This window comes from Herpailurus yagouaroundi, unplaced genomic scaffold (genome assembly GCF_014898765.1).
Source record: "Herpailurus yagouaroundi ecotype Mexico unplaced genomic scaffold, PumYag 249, whole genome shotgun sequence".
NCBI lineage: Eukaryota > Metazoa > Chordata > Mammalia > Carnivora > Felidae > Herpailurus > Herpailurus yagouaroundi.
The window spans coordinates 591688-611941 of NW_024412466.1; the positions used below are offsets into that span (position 1 = coordinate 591688).

Consider the following 20254-nt stretch of genomic DNA (forward strand, 5'->3'; position numbering starts at 1 on the left):
TTTTTTTTTTTTTTCAACGTTTATTTATTTTTGGGACAGAGAGAGACAGAGCATGAACGGGCGAGGGGCAGAGAGAGAGGGAGACACAGAATCGGAAACAGGCTCCAGGCTCTGAGCCATCAGCCCAGAGCCCGACGCGGGGCTCGAACTCACGGACCGCGAGATCGCGACCTGGCTGAAGTCGGACGCTTAACCGACTGCGCCACCCAGGCGCCCCAGCAATTTTTTTTTTTTTAAGTAGGTTCCATGCCCAGTGTGGAGCCCAACATGGGGCTTGAACTCACGACCCTAAGATCAAGATCTGAGCTGAGATCAAAAGCTGGATGCTTAACCGACCAAACCTCCCGGGTGCCCCCAAAAATAAAATCTTAAAAAATAATAAAATAAGAAAAATTAAAAGCCATGTTCATTGTGCCTTATTTGTCTGAAATGGAAAGGTCTGAAAATCCCGACTGCTGTCATGCATGCAGGGTCACAGGAGCCCTTGCCACTGATCTGGGCAAGTGGTGATATATACCCCCTGGGACACAGACACATGAGTGTGTGTCCCTCCACAGCACGGATGTGCTGTGATATGAGAGATAGATATGCAGAGCACATTCCCATGCTGGCCTGAGCCAGAGACAGCAGTGATGGGGCCTCCAGGACTGACAATCGTGTGGGCAAGTCACAGGCACAAAGCTGAGCAAGTGTCAGTAGGCCCAGAGGACACACAGGAGGAGTCGCGCACATCAAGTCCACACACAGGTGCAAGGCAGTGGTCTTCCCGGGGAGCAGGGGGTTGCAGTCACTGAGGGCACACAGCTGGTTTCGGGACCAGTAGTTTGGTCCCTTATGTGGTGGCTACATGGGCACCCACTCTCTTCCGTATACAAGGTATTCACAACTCTTTAACCCTTAGATGGCATCCAAAGTTTGCAGAGCACACAGGACTCACAGCCCGCGGAGGAGGGCAAGGATGTACTGAGAAAGTGCCAGGGAGAGGGTCTGCGAAGCCACCAGCACAATAACTCCATCCTGGGACACACTGCCCCAAAGGCGTGGGTCTTTAGGACAATGTGCAGGAGTCATCACCCACCTGTCCCACCAGAGACTGCACATGTTTCCATGCTCACCCAAGCCAGAGACAGGGCAGGAGGGTGGCCACTTACGTCCAGCTTCATCAGGGTGAGCAGGTCCTTCTTGGCGGCTCTGAAGATAGCATCTGTCTTCCTGCTGGAGACAGTCTCATCTAAGTTAGTCTCTGAGTAGTGGAAGACCGCAGAGGGAGTGTCTGCAACAATCACGTTCTTCTTGGACTTGAGAAGAACAGAGGCAGCGTGATCAGAGGGGTGTGGCAGGGGAAGGGTCCCCGCAGGACACACTACAGCCAAGGAGCACCAAAGCCAGAGAGGGGAAAGAGGGTCCCCACCCACCTTGCTGGCCACAGAGCTCCCAAGGCGTTCCTCTGCATGGAGAAGGACCCTGGCACGGTCACATGCCATCCTCAGGTCTGAGGTTGCACCTGCTGTGCCCCCTACAAATGGAGGGAAGACTGAGGACACTAAGGACCAGCCTGGGCATGTGGGTCCATATGCACTCACCAAAGGCCGGCTGAGCTCTCCTTGAAGCCTGACGAATACAGACCCTGGTAGATAAAACCACTGGAGCACAAAGTCACTGTGCTTTCATGCTCTCCTGTGACCCACAACCAACTTTTATTTTGTTTTTTAAATTAAAAAAATTTGGGGGGGGGCGCCTAGGTGGCTCAGTTGGTTAAGTGCCTGATTTCAGCTCAGGTCATGATCTCACAGCTCATGATTTCAAGCCCTGCATCAGGCTCTGTGCTGACAGCTCAGAGCCTGCTCTGGATTCTGTGACTGTCTCCCTGCCCCTACCCCACTTGTGCTCTCTCTCAAAACTAAACATTAGAAGAAAAATTTTTTTTTATTTTTAAGATTTTATTTTTAAGTCATCTGTATACCCAACGTGGGCTCAAACTTATGACCCCGAGATTAAGAGTCACACGCTCCACTGACTGAGCCAGCCAGGTACCCCCACAACCAACTTTTAATCATAACTATTTTTGCTCAGTCTGAGATACTGTGTATTTATAGTACTTACTGTAATACTGTTATGTTACTATTTAACAACATATTAACATTTTATATATTAACATATTATTGTTTTATTATTAAGCCAAGGTATTGTGATACCAATATCTATTTTACAAATAAAACCCAACCATACTCCCCGTAACGGATACACGCATATATCAAAGGTTACACATTTCTGTAGGATGCTATTCTTCTAGTTTATACACATCACGTATTATATACTATATACAAGACAGCTGACAAAACTTAAGATTCTGATCAGTGTCTCTGATCTTTGCAGACACATGTCCTCTAAGAGGGCATTATTTTTCTGGACCAGAGGAAAGGTATTGGGACCTGCATGGATGTTAACCAGACATGTTAACAGAACTAGATAATTCAGAGTCAAACTTTATTATTTGTGGACTGCTATTATTTTCAGTTATCTAGCACTTAAGCTTCTTTTGAAAAAATTTGCTAAACACATTTTTTAAAAATACAGCAGGTCAGCTGAATAGCTGGAAAAAAAGTGTATCATGAGCCCCGCTCACTTTAGACAAAAGAACCAATCCTAGAAGGATAAATGTGAATGGTAAAATGTTAAATCTTACAGGCAGATTTCCTAAATAGGACACAAATAATAATCACAAAAGAAAAAAATTGATAACTTGGACTCTGTGAAATTTAAAAACTTCTATTCATTAAAAGACACCATTAAGAGGGTGAAAAGAGCACAAAATATTTTCAATACCTATATCTAACAGAGACTATCTAAAGAAGTCCTATTAATCAGCAATTAGACGAATGACACCCTAAGAGGAAAATGGACAAAAGACAATGGCAGCCCACTCCCCATGGAAACGGAAAGTGCTGGGGCTCAAGAGTCATCAGGAGGCTGGAGGTGCAGCCACAGAGAGACCCACTGTGGCCCAGGGGGTCAGGTGAAGACGACAGGACGGTGCAAGAGCAGGAGGTTTCCCGGAAGATGGTGCGACCTGTCGGCAGCACAGACACCCAAGGCCAAAAGCACCTGAGGGGACGGAGGCTCCACACTGGACAGCACAGCCTTGGGAGGGTAGTGGAAGCACGAACTGGGACCGACACTCAGAAAAGCGTGGGCAGTGCCTCCGAGTCAATCGTGTACACTTTATGAGCCAGCGGTTTCAACAGGAACACATACGTGTGTGTTCAACAGACACCCATGCAGTGTATTCACACAATAAATCTCTATCCATCAGCGAGAACAGGTGCGTCTTGCTCCACACAACACGCATGGATGTCAGACGAAAGCTGAGAAGCAGCCTGACTGCTGGGACTCAGAAGGGCAGGGAGCAGCAGCCTAACTTCACCACTGGTAACCGTGGCACCTGCTTTTTGCACCTGGGTGCCGGCCTCACAAGTGAGTTCAGTTTATGAAAAATCATAAGCTGTCCATTTATGATTTACACCTTCTGTATTCATATTATACAACCATAAGCAGTTAATGAAAATTGAGAACACCTTGGTATCCATGAAGAAACAGGCAAATAGAACACAAAGGAATACCTAAAAACACAAAAGATACCTAAAAAGTAGATCCTAGTAATGAAATATCCAGAACAGGCAAACCCAAGAGACAGAAAGCAGATCAGTGGTTGCCCGGGGCTGGTGCAGGGGGTGACGGCTGATGAGGACACGGCGTTTCCACTGTCTGACAAAATGTTCTGGGAACAGACAGTAGTGATGGATGTAAAATTTTGTGAATATACTAATAAATTGTACACTTTAAAAGGGTGAACTGGGGGGGGTGCCAGCTGGTTAATCGTCAGGCTCTTGACTTCAGCTCAGGTCATGATCTCACAGTTCATGAGTTTGAGCCCCGCATTGGGCTCCACGCTGACAGTGCAGAGCCTGCTTGGGATTCTCTCTCCCTCTCTCTGCCCCTCCCCTGCTTGTGCTCTCTCTCTCTCTCTCCCTCAAATAAATAAGCTTTAAAAAATAAAGAAATTAAGTAAATAAATAAAAATTTTTTAATGTTTTATTTATTTTTGAGAGAGAGAGAGAGAGAGAGAGATTGAGGGAGGGAGGGAGACAGAGAATAAACAGGGGAAGGGCAGAGAGAAAGGGAGACACAGAATCCGAGAGGCAGGCTCCAGGCTCTGAGCTGTCAGCAAAGGGCCCGATATGGGGCTCAAACTTGTGAACCACGAGATCATGACCTGAGCCGAAGCCAGATGCCCAACCAACTGAGCTACCCAGGGGCCCCTAAGTAAATAAATAAATAAAAGGGTGAACTCAGGGCACCTGGATGGCTTAGTCAGTTAAGCATCTGACCCTTGATATTGGCTTAGGTCATGATCTGGAAGTCGGTTGTGAGTTCGAGCTCCTCATTGGGCTTTGTGCTGAGCATGGAGCCTGCTTGGGATTCTTCCCCCACTCCAAACCCTCCCCACTCTCTCAAAAAAAAAGAATAATAAACATTTTTTTTAAAAAGGGTGGACTTAATGGTATGTGAATCATATCTCCAAAAATCTATTACTAAACAAACAAAAAATTCCACGTAGAGTCAGAAACTTGATACCAAATGAACATGGCACCAAAGGAAAAAAAAAAGCAACAGGTAAATGAAAGATCTTAACGGCGCTGTGTAAATTATCAGTATATACAAAGTAAGAAAAGACCTAATTTCTTACTTCAAACACATACAAGTAGGAAGTGCAAATGAATGAGACCTCAGGGAAGGGAAAACCACAGAGCTAGCAGAAGAGGATCTAGACAAATGCACTTACAACCCAGTGAATGAGCAAAGAATAAGGAAGGCCCCAAACACAAATCACAAGGTGTGCAACGGCTGCTTTTCAATAAATGAACATCAAGGATTCCTGCTCCACAATGGTCCACAAGGCTGGGTGTTGTAACAGACGGACACGGACAAAAGACATCTGAACAATTACAAATGGTGGAAGGTCTCTATCCAGAGCATATACAGAATTAATGCAAATCAACAAGGCAGACTCAGGAAACCCTGCAGAAAATGAGCAGAGAATATAAACAGACAATTCTTAAAGGGGTACCCAGATAGCTCTCAAATACACCAGATGATGAAACCTGCCGGCAACTCACAAAATGCACATAAAAACGAAACAAACTTTCTAATGAACATAAGAGCAAAATTAGAAGGTGGTAAGGAACGAGCTAGTTTGTGAAGGCTGCCGGACGGGATGAGAGAATCCCTGGCCCAACCGCCAGGATGCGCTGGGAGCCTATCCACACAGAGGCCAAGTCCCTGTGGGGAAGGTGCCCCAGAGAGGGGCAGAGAGCTGCTGAGAAAGCACAGCAGAGACAGACTGGGGACGAGCTGGCATGGACAGCTCCTGGAGAGCTCTGCTTGCGTGGAAGCAGATCCAGTGGCAGCTGAGGGGCCAGAGGGCCTAGGAAGTCTATTTCAGCAGGGGATGCAGCCTGATGGTGTGCACAGGGAAGAAAGGATGGTGCTGGAGCAGATGCTCCTGCAGTGGCCGGGCACAGCCTCGGGGGTGAGAACACGGGGAGCACAGAAGTGGCGCAGTGTGGAGAGGAGCCCACAGGATGCCTGGGGCACCAAGACAATCACCACCGCATCAAATCAAGGCTGAGTGTGTGCACAGGGTTCTCTGGGCCTGAGGGCTTGCCCACCCATCAACGCTCCAAGGTCAGGGTACCCAATGCCTTACCTGATGGAGCAAAAGGGGCCTGGTCACCTGCCTGGGCCTTGCCGAGCTCATCCAGGATCTCTTCGTGAACAGAAGGCAGCGGGAAAGACTGGCTCCTCTTCAGCAGAGGCCCAGGGGCTGCTGCACGGCTGCCCCCTCGATCTGCCAGGAGGAGACGGGTGGGAAGCAAGGCCTCTGTTCCCACAGCAGTGCACAAATCACGTCTCAAGGGCCTCTGACCACACCCTCACCACCTACACGTGCCTGGCCCTTCCCAGGGACCGTTTTAGTCCAGGTGGCCCTCCAAGCGCACTGGCATGAACCTGGCACCCTTCGGTGCTCCACCAGACCCTCAGGTGAGTTTATACAAAGCCACCTTCCAGGAAGGACCCCGCGCAGCACAGCTTGATTTTACTAGTCTGTTAGCCATTTGTTTACACACGAGCTGGTGACCTGTCCCACATCTGTTAGCATGGCTGCACGTTATACTGTCACCCTGGAGGTGACCCCCAGCCAAGATGCTTCAATGGACAGTCTCTTGCCCCAGATGTAGGCCCCTCTCAAGGGCTAAAGCGACATGAAGTTTGGAATCTGCTCCCCGAACAGCTGTCTCCTGGAGCCAAGTCCTCCCACAGAGACGGGGTGAGGGGAGGAAAGGAGGCCCGGCACAGGCTGGAGGCCAGGCCAGGGCCAGTACCTGGATCGCAGGACTCCTGCGGCCGGAGGGGCCTCTCAAGACGATCCTCAGAGCCACAGCACACCTGCCTCTTGGCCTTGCCAGCAGCCACGCTGGCCACAGACACCAGGGGGATGGCCTGGCTCTCCTGGGGCGTGAGAAAGAAGCAGGTGCTCCAGCGGTACCCTGGGCTAGTACTCTCCGCAGCCACACTTAGGGGGATGAGAAGAGTGGTGACCAGTGGAGAGACTAGCTGTGTGCTTACGGCAACAAAGGCCCAACCTGCTTTATCCTGGCAACTCCGTCAAGTTTAAATGGTGGTCCACACTGTCAGAAACCTTAATGCCCTTCATTAAGATGGAAAGTAATATTGGGGCACCTGGATGGCTCAGTCAAACATCCGACTCTTGATCTCGGCTCAGGTCATGATCTCACAGTTTGTGAGTTCGAGCCCCGCATCGGGCCCTGTGCCGACAGCTCAGAGCCTAGAGCCTGCTTTGGACTCTGTGTCTCCCTCTCTCTCTGCCCCTCCCCTGCTTACACTCTCTCTCAAAAAATTAACATTAAAAATTTGTTTTAAAAAAAGACGGACAGTAATGTAGAAAACAAAAGGTTGGGGCACCTGGGTGGTCATGATTTCAAGGTTCATGAGTTTCAGCCCCCACATCGGGTTCTCTGCTCTCAATGCAGAGCCTGCTTCAGATCCTCTGTCCACCCCCACCCCCTCTCCCACTCACGTGTGTGCGTGCACACTCTCTAATAAACATTTTTTTAAAATCTTAAGTTAAAAAAAAAAAAACAAAAGGATATGTCCTAAAATACCAGTAAAAGAAGATTGTAAAACCTAATGCCCATCAAAACTAGAGACAACACCCAAGTGTAACACTGACCCCAATAATTAGAGGTCAGCATCCAGCCCCCTCCAACCAGGGCCTCGGAGGGTCTCATCTACTGCTCACAGCAGCTCCGGGTGGAGTGAGCTGACCCTTCTCACAGCCATCAGCTCAACCCCATGGCGGGAGGGACCCCAGGGTGCAGGAGGTGGCCGCCTCCGCCGGGTGGGCAGGCAGCTCAGCTGTGTGCGCCAAGTGAGCAACAGGAAAGGGGAAATGAGGTGACCAAAGGGGCCACATTCAGGCCAAACTGCAGGCTGTTCTGGGAGGGGTATCAGATCAGGAGTCCCATCCCCCAAACCCCATGGGTGGGCAGGGTTCTCGGCAGGAACTCTCGGGACACTCAAGCCCCCGACTCATCTACCAGCATCTGCTTTAAGGCAGAGGAGTAAACCTTTCAAAGCCCAGGGTCCTGGCCACAGGGAGGGGGGGGGGGGGGTGGGGAGGCGAGGCTGCACTTACAGGGTTGAAGAGCTCTGTGGTCAGGCCCAGGTAGTTGTGCAGAGCCAGAAAGGTGACCCTCTGCAGCCGCACCATGATGATCTGTGAGGGGACAGCCAGCTGTGCCAAGCCCGGCGCCTCCTCAGACCCCCGCGCCCCTCACCACCCTCCCAGGCATGAACCCGAGGTTCTGACAACCCCCCAATGGCCACCTAAGATATTGACGCTAGGGACGTAAGGACTCTCTGCATCATGTGTGCAAGTTTTTGGTAAATCTTTAAGATTACTTCAAAAAAAGTTTAATAATAAAAAAAGAACCCTCTTGGGGGCTGGTAGGAGTTCCGAGGACCTCTGTGAGGTCATGAATGTTAACTTTTATTGTAAAATATGTATTACAAAACTTCCAAAAAGCCACCTTAATCCTTTCTACACCCACTCGGGATGCGCCTTCATGTGCGTGCAGTGGCTCCCAGGCCAGAAAGGGGGACTGCAAAAGCGACCCACCTGCACTACCCTCACCAGGGTTTCAGGATACTTCTCAAAAACTCCTTGAAAAGCCACTGCTGGGAGCCGGAGGACGGTGGAAGGGACGGCCGCGCGGGCGGACACGGTTTTGTATGGAGCAGTGTGGCCCTGCAAGGACAGCGAGGTCAGGCCGCTCCCAGCACCCTGTCTCCAGAAGGGGCGAGATGCCAGCACCTTGCCCCACACGGGACACCCACGAGGGCCCGAGGAGCCTTGCCCTGCACGAGAAGCAGATGGCCAGCGGGCTCCAAGCACGAACCACCTCAGAGGAGCCGGCTGGCACTACAGAGAAACCCGTTTTCTGGCGAGGATGCCACCCTCTGCTGGCACCAGCCTATCCTTCCACTGTTGCTTCCTGGCAACCCCTGGGATTTCCTCTGTCCTGATGGCTTTGCCTTTGTCAAAAGGTCACATAAATGGAACCACACAGGTCTGGCTCCTCTCACAGAGACAGCAGCTGGAGGCCCGCCATGCTGTTCACACACCAGCAGTGGCACTCTTCATGGCTGAGAACGGGGTTATTTTATGGATGCTTCACAGTGTCCTTACCACCCAGCAGCTGAAGGGCACTGGGCCTGTTTCCAGTTTGGGGCAATTATAAATAAGCTGTTCTAAATGTTCACGCACCGGATTTTGTGCAAACAGTTTTCATTTCTCTTGCTAAATATCCAGGAGTGGAACTTCTGGGCCATGCGGTCTATGCATCTTTAACTTTCAAGAAACTACCATGCTGTTTCCACAGTGGCTGCACCACTTGCATGCCTCCCTTCCCCCCGCCCTGCCACGGATGAGTCTCAGTGGCCCACACGTACACCACATCTACACCGCCAGGGTTGAATGGTCAGGAACTTGGCTGGTCCGGGTCCCTGGTTTCAGGGGGAGCCCCTCAACCCTTGTAAGTCCTCACATGTTAGCAATGTCTGTGTTACCAGGGTGGGCCCAGCAGTCTCTGGAGGGAGCTGAGTGTAACTGGAAGTTTGCCCACAATGGGGGAGCGGGCTAGTCCCGACCTCCTAACCAAGCCCTGTACATCGGGAACTCTGGGCATGTGGTTCTCAAATGCTCTAAGTGAGTTCTGGGACTCAGCTCTTCTCCTTGGAATCATTTCTGCTCATTTCACATCCTTTACAGAAAGAAAACTGCACCTTACAGATTCCAACACACCAGCCAGAGCCCTACACAGCCATATGGGGCCTGTCCTGCACGTCTGGGTAGCCTCTCCCAGCACAAGGCTCCAGGCTGAGGCTGCCCCCAGCTGGCCTTCCAAGGCAGGTCTGCCTTGCTCAGAGGTAGTGTCCCTCTCAGCCCTGGCCAAGCATCTCGTGAAGGCACACCAGGTCCTGGGGCCAGAGCAAGACGCCGGAGTCCTATCCATGCCTCCACCCCAGGCCCCACCACAGCTCAAAACATGTCTGTGCCAGCCTAACAGGGATGGGTGAAAACAATGGGCACCCTCAAAGTCTCTGGAGTTTATCACCCCCTTGTGCACAAGAACTCAAGAATTGGATCAGAGGACACCCACCAAGGGCTCCGCCCACCATCTGAGTGTCACACAAGTACATAGGTTCCTGGCCCCACACGGATGCATCCTTGCCAAGGTCTGCTGAACTGCTCTAGAGACTCCTCTGTGCAGTTTCTGGGGAAACTGAGGTATAAGCTGCCTCAATGCATAGCTAAAAGTGAAAGCAGAAAGTATAACTTCGAAGGTAAGGTGACAATCACATGCCACCTTTTGAGCTACACAGGTGTGTGCATTATCTAAGCTCAGGTAGCAGACACCTAAGATTTGCTTCATTGTATGAAGACTTTACTCATGAGAAAAAGAAAATTAAACATTAAATTCTAGCTAATGAGATGGGAATAGTCATGCTGAGCTGAGACTTTTTGAAGCTGGTGATGCACACACGATTAATTTTACGATTCTGTCTACTTTTGAATATGTTTCAAGTGTACCATGATAAAAAGTTTAAAAATCCCAAGATAACATGAAATTTTATCTTTTAATTGACTGGACTGGCAAAGATCAAACATGAGATGGCTCCCTAGCTGGTGGGGTGAGGACACAGATGTCCTCCCGCAGGACCGTGGCTCAGGCGTGTGGGGGGTGCACTCTCACACCTGGGAAGTCTCTGCTAGGGATTTGTCTTGCAAATTGATCCTCAAACATATGGAGTGGTGTGCACACAAAACCAGTCAACAGCAGGAGATTGGGAACAACAGAGAGACACCCGTTACCACAGAAGATCCATGGGAGGGCCCTCCTAGGAAGGGGCCTTGGGGCCTAAAGGGTGAGAGGAAGTGTTTTCACTCACGACATTTGTGCCTTTTGCATCTCAGACCACGTGTATATAACAATAATCATTTAAGAGACAGCCAAAACCCGTGAGCAAATGCCCAGCTCTCCTTCAACACACAGTTAAAGCTGCTCTCCCACACACCCTTGACCTGCTAGGGGTCCCTCCCGTCCTAGGCCAGCCCCTCGCCACTGGGGAGAACTGGACTCGGCAGTGAGGGACATGCTGTCCAGGTGACTTCCGGGTAGACCCACGAGACTCACAGTGATGACATCCAGGATGCTGAGGAGACTGTGGACGCTGTCTCCAGCCAGAACCTCCTTGACCGCCACCTCGGTGCCATCCTGCACTCAGGAAACAGAGCAGAGTCATCCCCTGACAGGTGGCTCAGCCCAGCCCAGGCCAGCTGGGCAACACAGCCTCCACTGTCGCCTGTCCCGAGGGTTAGGCTGTGCCCTACTTGACCTTCAGGAATTAGAGGTGGAATAAGCTCCAAAGCAGAGGACAGAAAAAACAAAGATGAGTTAAGAGCAATCAGGAAGCTCGGCCTGGGCGTGGCCCTTCAACCCAGGGCTTATTCTCACTAGGAGGACTTAGATTGAATTTCATAAAACCTAAGTGAGTGTGCTGGCCCAAACAAAAAGTTCTAAGGACCAAATTCAGTTGTTACTGGCATAAATAATAGCATTTTGATGTGTTTTTCCACTGGATTAAAAGAGAAAGAAAAGCGGGTGCTTATTTAATACAGGAACTTCTCAGCTTCACCCAGGAAATTCCTTTTTGAACTTGTTCAAACTTGGCCCTGGTCACCCTCCAAGAACCCTTCCTTCTGGCCCAAAGTCACATTTTCAGGAAAGGCCTGCTAGCTGGGAAACAATAACCCTGGATGCTGATGGCCCAAATGGGAGGAAACCAGACAAGGACCATTTCTTCTCTCATCATCCCATCAAGTCCAGTGTGGGATGAAGCCACACACACACAGTAATTTTGCCCGGACAACATCGTATCTAGAAACCCGAAGAATATGTGCGATCCATTCTGGGTCAGGGCCCACCCCAGGGTCCTGGCAGGTGGGGACTTCCCTAAGGTCAGGGGCCACTTTGTGCAGATTGGGGCTCACTGAGTGTCTGCTTCAACAATAACAAGCAGTGGGAAGCCTGGGTCACTCCCCTGGGCAAATCAAAGGACACATTCTGCTGGAAAGCAAGACCTCCACAGGCTTGATTGGCCTGGAAGTTGCTCCCTGGGACGTCTGATTCATGGGTGTAATTAACAGAGGCAGGAAGCAAGTATTGCGTTTCTAGCTGAATTAATACCTTAATTATTTTCTTAGAGTTAAAATCATTCACAACAGGCAAGGGTACAACTGATGGTGGCAGGTCAACACCCAACTGCTGAAGGTGTTCTCGGGAAACTGGAGAGACATCTCAAAAGGCTTAGAACAGGTAAAAGGCAGAAAACCACCGAATGCCACTGAGCCCACTAAACCATGGGTACCCCCACATGCATGAGTGAAGGTAACGTACCAACACTGAAGGGCAGCTGTGTGCCAATGCCGGGACCAAAGTGTGCCATTTTCCCCAAAGAACTGAAACTTAAAATGTTATACTAACTTTTCAATATAAAACTTAAAAAAATGTTTTCAATGGCAGACATCTAAGTAAAAACACAACATGAGCGCCTGGCTGGCTCAGTCGGTAGAGCATGCAACTCTTGATTTCAGAGTGGTGAGTTCAAGCCCCATGTTGGGTGTAGAACTTACTTAAAAAAGAAACACAACAAACAACATACACAACAGACCCACACCCTCCACCATGCTCTGCACTCCCTTGGGCCATCCACACACGTGACAGGCGCTCTTACCGCGTCCTGGATGCAGACTTCCAGGCGCCCATCCTGCACTACATAGATGCTGGTATCTGGTTCCCCCGGCTGAAAGACGTGTTCCCCTTCGAGCAGCTGTACAAAGATCATGTGTTTGCAAAGTTCCAGGAACAGTGGCTTCTCAAAGTGGCCCAGGACCCTGTAAGAACCATAGCACATGTGGGACACCTTCTGGAAAGGAGAGAAGGAAGGACAGCATTTCAAAGAGGCTGATGCAAATACAGCCACTGCCACAGGCACTGCTGGTCAGACCCACAGGGCTAGAGTTCACAGAGAAGCAGACCCTGCAGCACGGGCCACCTGGAGTCACTGTCAGGACAGAAGCTTACACTTCGGGAATTCCCATAAACTGCTTTCCCGTCAGCTCGAAGAACTCTTGAGCCAGGACTATGAATCTGAACCAGAGACATAAGCAAAAGCAGGTGGACAGGACACCCCTCCTGGATGGTGAAGCGCCACTAGAAAGAATGGGGTTTCTGGGCAGAGATGGAAGGGAACCCAGACTTGCAGCTTTGATCCAGCCACACACTTCCCATAGCTGCTCTGAGTTTTCTCATGAAGACGGAAATGCTGATTAGTAAACAAATACTAAACTAAACAGGAAAGAGCTGTGAGAGGCCGTGCGGACGGCCAGGGAAGGTAAACTTAGCTCGGGCAGTCCTAGGGAGCACAGCCCCAGGCCTCCTGCAGCCTCCTTCACCCGGCTGGTCTCACCTCACATTCTTCAGCATATACAAAACTTCTGATGGCAGGTGAGAATTCTTCACGTCAAACTCTGTGAGATCCGCCTCCAGCAGGGAGGGTGGTGGCTCCTTTGGCTGCAGGGTTGGGTATTCCTTCTTGAAACGCAGAATCCTACAAAGCAGAGATACGTGCCTCTGGAGCAGAAGCCCAAAGGGGTTCGAAGCAGATGGTAGGAGTACTGCAAACCCAGAGGCAGGGAAGCCATAGGCAGCAGCGATGGCCAGCAGGCTCACCAGGGCCCGCCAGGGAGGCCAGCTGGGGCACGTGTGGTCTCAAGGACATTCCCAGTACCTCTTGGCCAAAGACAGCACTTTGGTCCTCTTCCTTGCCCGCTGCCGGGGGGCAGCCGTGCTCCCCACAAGAGTGTGGGGCAGCGTGGTCACCTGCAAGGTGAAGGGAAAGGCCGAGTCCTGACCCTGTGACCTACTGGACCCAGCCTCAGCCTCAGGGGTCAACCTCAGGGGTCAACCGCAGCCCTCAGGAGCTGGGCTGCCTGCAGGTGTGACAGCAGCTCCCAGGGTCTTTCCCTGCCTGCCCCACCTACCCCACTTGCCCTGGGCACAGGGAACCATCCCTGGTGCCGTTGACGATGAAGTGCCACCTGGCCGTATCACCAAACAGCCAGCATTCTCAGAGTGCTGGATCCTCAGGCCTGTGTTCCCTCTGCCTGCAAAGCTGACACCCAGCCTCCCCTCTGTCACGCTGGCACAGCAGCCCCTTTCGACAGCCTTTTAAAAGCTGGCCCTATCCCGTTCAGGCTCTAGGCCAGCATCATGGCCTGCAAGCAGCACCAGTGTGTCTTTGTTTCATGGCCAGGAGAACAGGAGGTCCACCTAAGGACTCACATGGCTTCTTGTGTGGTATTTCGAGTTTGCTACAAAGAACATGAATTAACTGCTTATTCAGAACAAGTAACAAATCGCGACTATTTTAAAATACCAGGAGTTATTTAAACACCCATTTCCAGTACACTAAGCCTCTGAGAAGTGTGGGGTCCCTCCTGCCCTCAGGGGAGCGGAAGAGACTGGGGGTGACCAGGCAGGGCTCCACCAGACTGAGAAGTGAGGCCTCCTAGCTTCCAAATCTTGGCAGGACCCCCAATTTCAGCACCATGGCCAGAACCCTATGTGTCCACGCACCCCAGAATATTCCTGAAAGAGACCCTGTCCTCTTTTCCAGCTGAGACGAATGTGCACCTCAAAGGGCCAATGAGCCCTCCGTCTCTGCTCTGGCCAACAGTCTCTGAACGTTAGGAGGACCCCACAATGTGGCATGAGGGCAGGTGCAGGCTGTTGGGGCCCCCACCGCTGGGGCCTGTAGGAACACAGGGCCTGCGGCACAAGTTACCTTCCTCATGATCTTCCTGCCGTAAAACATCACTTTGTCTCTCTTTCGGAATCTGTACTGCGGAGTGGGCTGTACCTGTCCTGCAAGGGGAGCAGAGGGGTCTCCTGAGCCACGGCTGGGACACAGGCAGGCAGGAAGGCTCTGCCAAGCAGCCCGCAGGGCACACACACCGAGCCTATCCTGCCCCTGCTACGGTTTATGGTGTCAGGGAATGGCACCCAGCGTCTGGGGCCCAGGCTGGCACAGACTGGATCACAGGGAACAGGACTCGCAGCCCTTCGTACCCAGTGAAATGGAAGGTCATTCAGAAAAGGGTCTCTGCGAGCCTAGAAAGCTGGGAACATACTCAAATCCCATAGGTCTGGCGTGCACAGCCTCAGGCCAGCAATTCCCACCAAAAGCCACCACAGGCTTGAGGGCTGCTCCTAGAAGCTCACAACAGGGGTTAGGTCGCCGAACCTTCCCCCACTCTCCCAAGCCCTTGTCCCTTCCCCATAGAGATGGATATCTGAAGTAAGATACTCACGGAATCGGTTAACTCTCCTGTACACAAAAAAGACAGTGATGCCAACAAGGGCGAGGGCCAGGAGGGCTCCAATCACAATCCCCACGAGCTGGGTGAGATCACACACAGACAGAGCGCCTGTCAGCAAGGCTGCCGCAGAGCCCCTCCCTACCCCGGCAACAGGCTGGGACGGAGGTGACAGGAAGCAAGCCCACAAATCCCAGCGCCCACCCGTCACCAGGAGGCACATAAGGCGGTTACCATGGTAGACTGTGACCGCTGCTCCGTCAACTGCAGCCCCCAGGACTGCAGGACAGGACCGAGACAAAAGCCAGCCTGGAAGGGAACACTGTGGTCACGAAGGGCCAACACAGGCACGGCCCTGGCTTCCCAGGGTCGCAAGAATAAAGCTGCCGGTTAGAAGGGCAGTCAGCAGCCCTGGGAGAAGTGATCTTCCGGGCTGCTGAGGTCCTCCGAGCGCACCTGCTCAGCACAGAGAGAGAAACCCGACCTCCAAGGCCACCCGTGGGATGGCTGGGCAGGGCCAGCAGCTGTGCCGTGTGGAATCCTCAATCTTCAGCTTTTCAGTTCCTCAGATGCAAGTCTAGAGGAGCAAGCCCGGCTAGCCACTAGGGGTGCACCCCACAACACCGTGTGCTGCCAGCCACATGCGAGGGCACATCGAAGCCTGCACCGCAGCGATGCTGAGCAACCCCAAGGAGCCACCTGGATTCTGAGAACACGGCATATCAGCTCATAGCAGAGAAAGGTTATTTACCAGCACCGACCACTCCCCAAGAAGGAGATTTTCGGGGCTTCTGAAGTCCAGACCCAAGGGAGGGAGGGGGAAGAGAAAAGTGAGCACAGGAGGGTGAGTGGGCAGATGGCTGGGGCCACCTACCTGGAGGGTTCTGGCTGATTCCCCCAAAATGATGAAGATGAAAACAAGCAAGAGAAACCAGTGAAATAAGCAGCCACTGTGCATTCCTCCTGGTGCCCACACACCTCCTCCCAAGAGGCCAGGAAGAGGAGAGGGCAGGGAGCCCCTGTTAATCCTCTCTAGTTTCTACACAAGTGCCAAGAACTAAAGCAGAAGCCAGCATTAGACACCAGAAAACCCAGTGAAATGGAAGGGCATTCAGAAAAGGGTCTCAAAAGCAGAATATCGGTTGCCTCAAGGCAGAATAAGTAAGTGGTCCAGAAAACCATGTTTTTGAACTTGGTTCAGGAGGCAAATGGAAGCTGTGGGAGTTTTTTGCTTCAGAGCTGAGGCATCCAGCCTCTCCTGGCCTCAATTGTGCTCAGCTCTCAACATGACAGCACTCACAACCACACCCTTCACTAAGTGTGTCCCTTAGAGCTCAACCACCGCTTTGGGGACAACCAGGGATATCCACGGAAAGGGTCACACAGGTGTCCCATAATCTAGTTATATAATTTCGTATGGTTGAGCATCTCAGGCTTTCGTGGTTGTTTTAATGTATCTACTTTTCTGTTTCAGGAATAGAGAAAGGCCTTTGTGATGTAGCTACAGATGTTCCACTAAGGAAAAGACTCCCATCAAAACAAGAAGTCTGGGGCACCTGGGTGGCTCAGTCAGTTAAGCATCTGACTTCAGCTGAGATCATGATCTCACAGTTCATGGGTTCAAGCCCCCACATCAGGCTCTGTGCTAACAGCTCAGAGCCTGGAGCCTCTTTGGATTCTGTGTCTTCCCCTCTCTCTACCACTCCCTCACTCACACACTCACTCTCTCTCTCTCTCTCTCTCTCTCTTTCTCTCTGAAAAATAAACATTAAAAAAAATTTTTTTAAACAAACAAGCAGAAGTCCTAAGGGGGAGCAGGAACTGAGTTTTGACCTCAGAGAAGAAGTGGCCTCAAGATCCGACAAGGAGACAGGGGGGCCCAGACCACCTCTCCCACATTTAGCCAACTTCAAGGAGCTGCCCACAGAGCAAATGCAGAAACACCCCTAACTGGGAATTTTGAGGCTCTGATTCATCCCCGGAACCATCTAGTTCCATACCTCTGGGCTGGCATCTTCCTCTTGCTTCATGGCTAAAAATGAAAAAAACAGTCAAGGTGAAAAGAAGCACTGGTTCAGGGCAAATGTTCCCTCAACTCACGCTCATGCGGCAGAGCAATGCCTTCAGCCTTTTCTCCTGGGTTCCTCTTCTCCTTAAATTATGTCTTCACTGAAAGGAAAACCCTGGTGGAAAGCTGTGTTCTCCAAGAAGAGAAACACCAGAGCCACTTCCCTCTCTGTAAACAGCTCTCCCATGGCTGCCCGGGAACCCGGAACCGCAGCCAAGTCCTACTCCTCTCCCAGCTGGTCAAAGGCAGGTGTGGGCAGCTCAGCCAAGGCCTAGTGCAGCCAGGAGCTCCCAGTGCCTCGGCGATGGGGCTGTGGCTGGGGGGTGAGGTAGGGGTGTGTGGGGCCAGGCCAGGCAGCAGACTGTGAGAACACCTAGTGGCCTGTGTCAGGGGATTTCCTATCCGGTGTGGTTGACCTCAAGGTGGGTGTGTTGGGTCCAGGAGATGATGAATTGAGGACCTGCCTGGTTCACTTTCCCCCTGTCTAGAGGTGAGGAGCCAGGTCTGGGGCCTTCACCTTGTGGCTCCCAGACCCCTTAGAAAAGCAGCAACAAGGGAGGATTTATCTCTTCCAAAATCCCACCCAGAGAAATCAGGATGCAGAAGGCAGATGCAAGGTCATAGCCCACTTTCTCCTGGGTCAAATGTCCTGTGTCCTCTGCCACCACATGGAGAACCCTTCCTTCTCAGTCTCCTGAAAGGCCAGCAGCGCCCTTGACCCCAGCTCTGTGGTCTGCTAGTGCCCTGACCAGGCAGTCTCCCCACGCACCCCACCCTGCACATTTGAGGTGGGGTAGAGCTCATGGCCCCCAGCGCGTGCTAGGGAGGCAAAGTGGAAGCCATTGCTTCTCCATCTGGGACAGCACAGAGCCAGAGGGAAGGGGCGCAAGTGGGCTGCAGGGTTGGGAAACGGCAGGTTAGGAGGCACCGGGGTTAGTGGCCATCCAGGTTGGGGGTGTCATTTTGGAGGGTCATCAGGTTGGGTAACCTTGGGGTTAACAGGCGTGGGGTTGACGGGTGTCGGGGTGAAGGGGGCGTCGAGGTTAGGGGGCTCGGGGTTGAAGGCCGTTGGAGTTGGGCGGCTTGGGTTGACAGGCAGCGGGGTCGGGACTCAGGGTTGGGGGACCTCAGAGTTGGGGGCTCGGGGTTGACCGGAGTCGGGGTTGGAAGCGGTGGTTAGTGTCCGGACGACCGAGAGGACACGGCTCCGCCTCCCACAGGCGGCTCACCGCGCAGCGCAGGGCCGCGCGGGCCTGTGGGGCGGTGTGCGTCCGTCACCGGGTGGGGCAGCTAATGGCTACCCTTCCTCTCGGGACCCGCCAGAACCTCAGGGCGCTCTGCTGGGACTCACCGGGACCGCGCGCGCCCGACGCCCGCGCTCCCGTCACTACCCCCCACCGCCGGGCCGCCGACGTCCGCGCTCCCGTCACTACCCCGCCGCCGGACCGCCGACGTCCGCGCTCCCGCCGCCCCGCCGCGGACGCCGGACCTCCACGCGCATTGGCCGGGGCCTGGAGGTCCCGCCCACTCGCAGGGTGGAGGCTGCGCATTGGACGCAGTGCAGCCAATCGGAGCTGCTTTGCAGCGGCGCAGAGGCCTGACGGCGCCGGAAGCCGCGCGGACTGCCGGAAGTCATCCACGAGAGCCGGAAGCTGAGTGCCGTGCTGCAGAGACCTGCAAAAGTTCGCCTGGTGGCGGCCTCGTACGCGTGAACTGGCTCGGAGGACGCGCGCATCCTGCAGGATCCACCCAGCATGGGCCTCCTGAGCGGCGCGGCCCGCATCGTGGTGCGGGGCGCCGACCGCATGAGTAGGTGGACCAGCAAGCGGGGCCCACGTACCTTCTATAAGAGCCGTGGTACCAAGGGCACCGGCGTGCACGCCCGCGACGGGAAGTTCGTGCAGGTCAAGGAAATGGTCCCGGAGCTGGTGGTGCCCGAGCTGGCTGGCTTCAAGCTCAAGCCCTATGTGAACTACCGCGTCCCGGCGGGCACAGACGTGCCGCTGACGGCCGAGCAGCTGTTCCGGGAGGCAGTGGCACCTGCTATCGAGAAGGACTACAGGGACGGCACTTTCGACCCGGAGCAGCTGGACAAGTACGGCTTTGAGCCCACGCAGGAAGGCAAGCTCTTCCAGCTGTACCCCAAGAACTTCCCGCGCTAGGAGCCGAGGAGTGGCAGCCGCTGGGTGTGCCTGTGGACTGCGTCCGGCCATCGCCCCCGACCGCTGGTCCCGGGGTGGGCGAGCGGGGAGGCATTTCCTTCGTTTTGTTCCTATTAAAGACCTTAGCTACCGTCTGGTGTTGGTTTTGGCATCTGATCATTGTGAGATGAAAGGGTGCAGCATGATAGATCCAGGTGTAGTGAGCGAGGCAGAGCTCGCACAGAGGCCCTGTTCCCGGTGAAACTGGAAGCACTGTCTTTCCAACCAAAAAGTTCTGGGGAGGTAGGCCAAGGGCGAGAAGACACGGAAGGAGAATTCACAAGGCACATGGTGCCACATGACAACACTGGTTATCTGTCCCCCCAGATTCTTCACTGCCGAAACCAGTCAGCATATTCTTTATGGGTTGAAAAACAACTATTCTGGGGGCAAAACCTCCCGTAGTCTACAGTCTCCCCTCTGGGTTCCCCGGTTTCAGTGCATAGTCCCTGAAGTCTTACATATTCTGCTTCATATTTAATTGACCCTTAGTTAAATACCATTAACACAAACTCTTAAGGAGGGTTCAAATTCTTGTGTTGAAATAAATGCACGATTAGCTGGGAAATGATCATTTTTACAGAGTAATTTCTTACATGTTCTGACCCTATATTTTCATCAGAAAATAAAGAATAGAAGTGTGTGTTTTCTGACTCTGATCACCTACAACAGAATATTGGTAGAAATTTGACAAATTCTACACTAGCCTGCACTTCAACTACTGTTCCTTCCAGACAGACAAGAATGAACTATGGGAGTCAGATGAGTCACAAACCCAGTTATGTTCTTGGAGTTAGTATGTGTCCAAGCTTCGGAAGCTACTCAGGTTACTAACGCCACAATGGGGAACGTTTCAAGTTTATGACACGCTAAGGCAATTCAATGTGTGTAGGCTTCCTTTTG

The 20254-nt window shown here is 52.4% G+C and overlaps 2 protein-coding genes across 6 annotated transcripts in view; one reads left to right on the forward strand and one right to left on the reverse strand.

Moving 5' to 3' along the window:
* PNPLA7 (patatin like domain 7, lysophospholipase) overlaps positions 1-18631 on the reverse strand; it is a 66108-nt gene extending 47477 nt beyond the window's left edge. The window contains exons 1-15 of one of the 5 annotated variants that reach the window (XM_040460240.1): positions 18502-18629; positions 17083-17114; positions 15317-15391; positions 15077-15164; positions 14551-14630; positions 13495-13586; positions 13174-13314; positions 12439-12598; positions 10839-10919; positions 8261-8389; positions 7778-7858; positions 6444-6570; positions 5768-5908; positions 1416-1516; positions 1152-1298 (exon numbers count right to left, since the gene is read on the reverse strand). In XM_040460240.1, coding sequence (XP_040316174.1) covers positions 1152-1298; positions 1416-1516; positions 5768-5908; positions 6444-6570; positions 7778-7858; positions 8261-8389; positions 10839-10919; positions 12439-12598; positions 13174-13314; positions 13495-13586; positions 14551-14630; positions 15077-15164; positions 15317-15391; positions 17083-17112 — 1473 coding nt within the window. In that variant the 5' untranslated portion in view covers positions 17113-17114; positions 18502-18629. Of the gene's footprint in view, positions 1-1151; positions 1299-1415; positions 1517-5767; positions 5909-6443; positions 6571-7777; positions 7859-8260; positions 8390-10838; positions 10920-12438; positions 12599-13173; positions 13315-13494; positions 13587-14550; positions 14631-15076; positions 15165-15316; positions 15392-17082; positions 17115-18501 lie in introns of those variants that run through there. The other 4 variants (XM_040460241.1, XM_040460243.1, XM_040460242.1 and 1 more) reach the window with 4 other exon arrangements.
* A 135-nt stretch (positions 18632-18766) lies between these two features.
* On the forward strand, positions 18767-19446 carry MRPL41 (mitochondrial ribosomal protein L41). Its single transcript, XM_040460258.1, has one exon. It carries the CDS (start codon positions 18905-18907, stop codon positions 19310-19312), a length of 408 nt encoding a protein of 135 aa, XP_040316192.1. The 5' UTR covers positions 18767-18904; the 3' UTR covers positions 19313-19446.
* Positions 19447-20254: the final 808 nt, after the last annotated feature.

Excerpts from the sequence above, each read along its gene's own strand:
- MRPL41 (XM_040460258.1), top strand. The coding sequence starts at position 18,905 with ATGGGCCTCCTGAGCGGCGCGGCCCGCATCGTGGTGCGGGGCGCCGAC.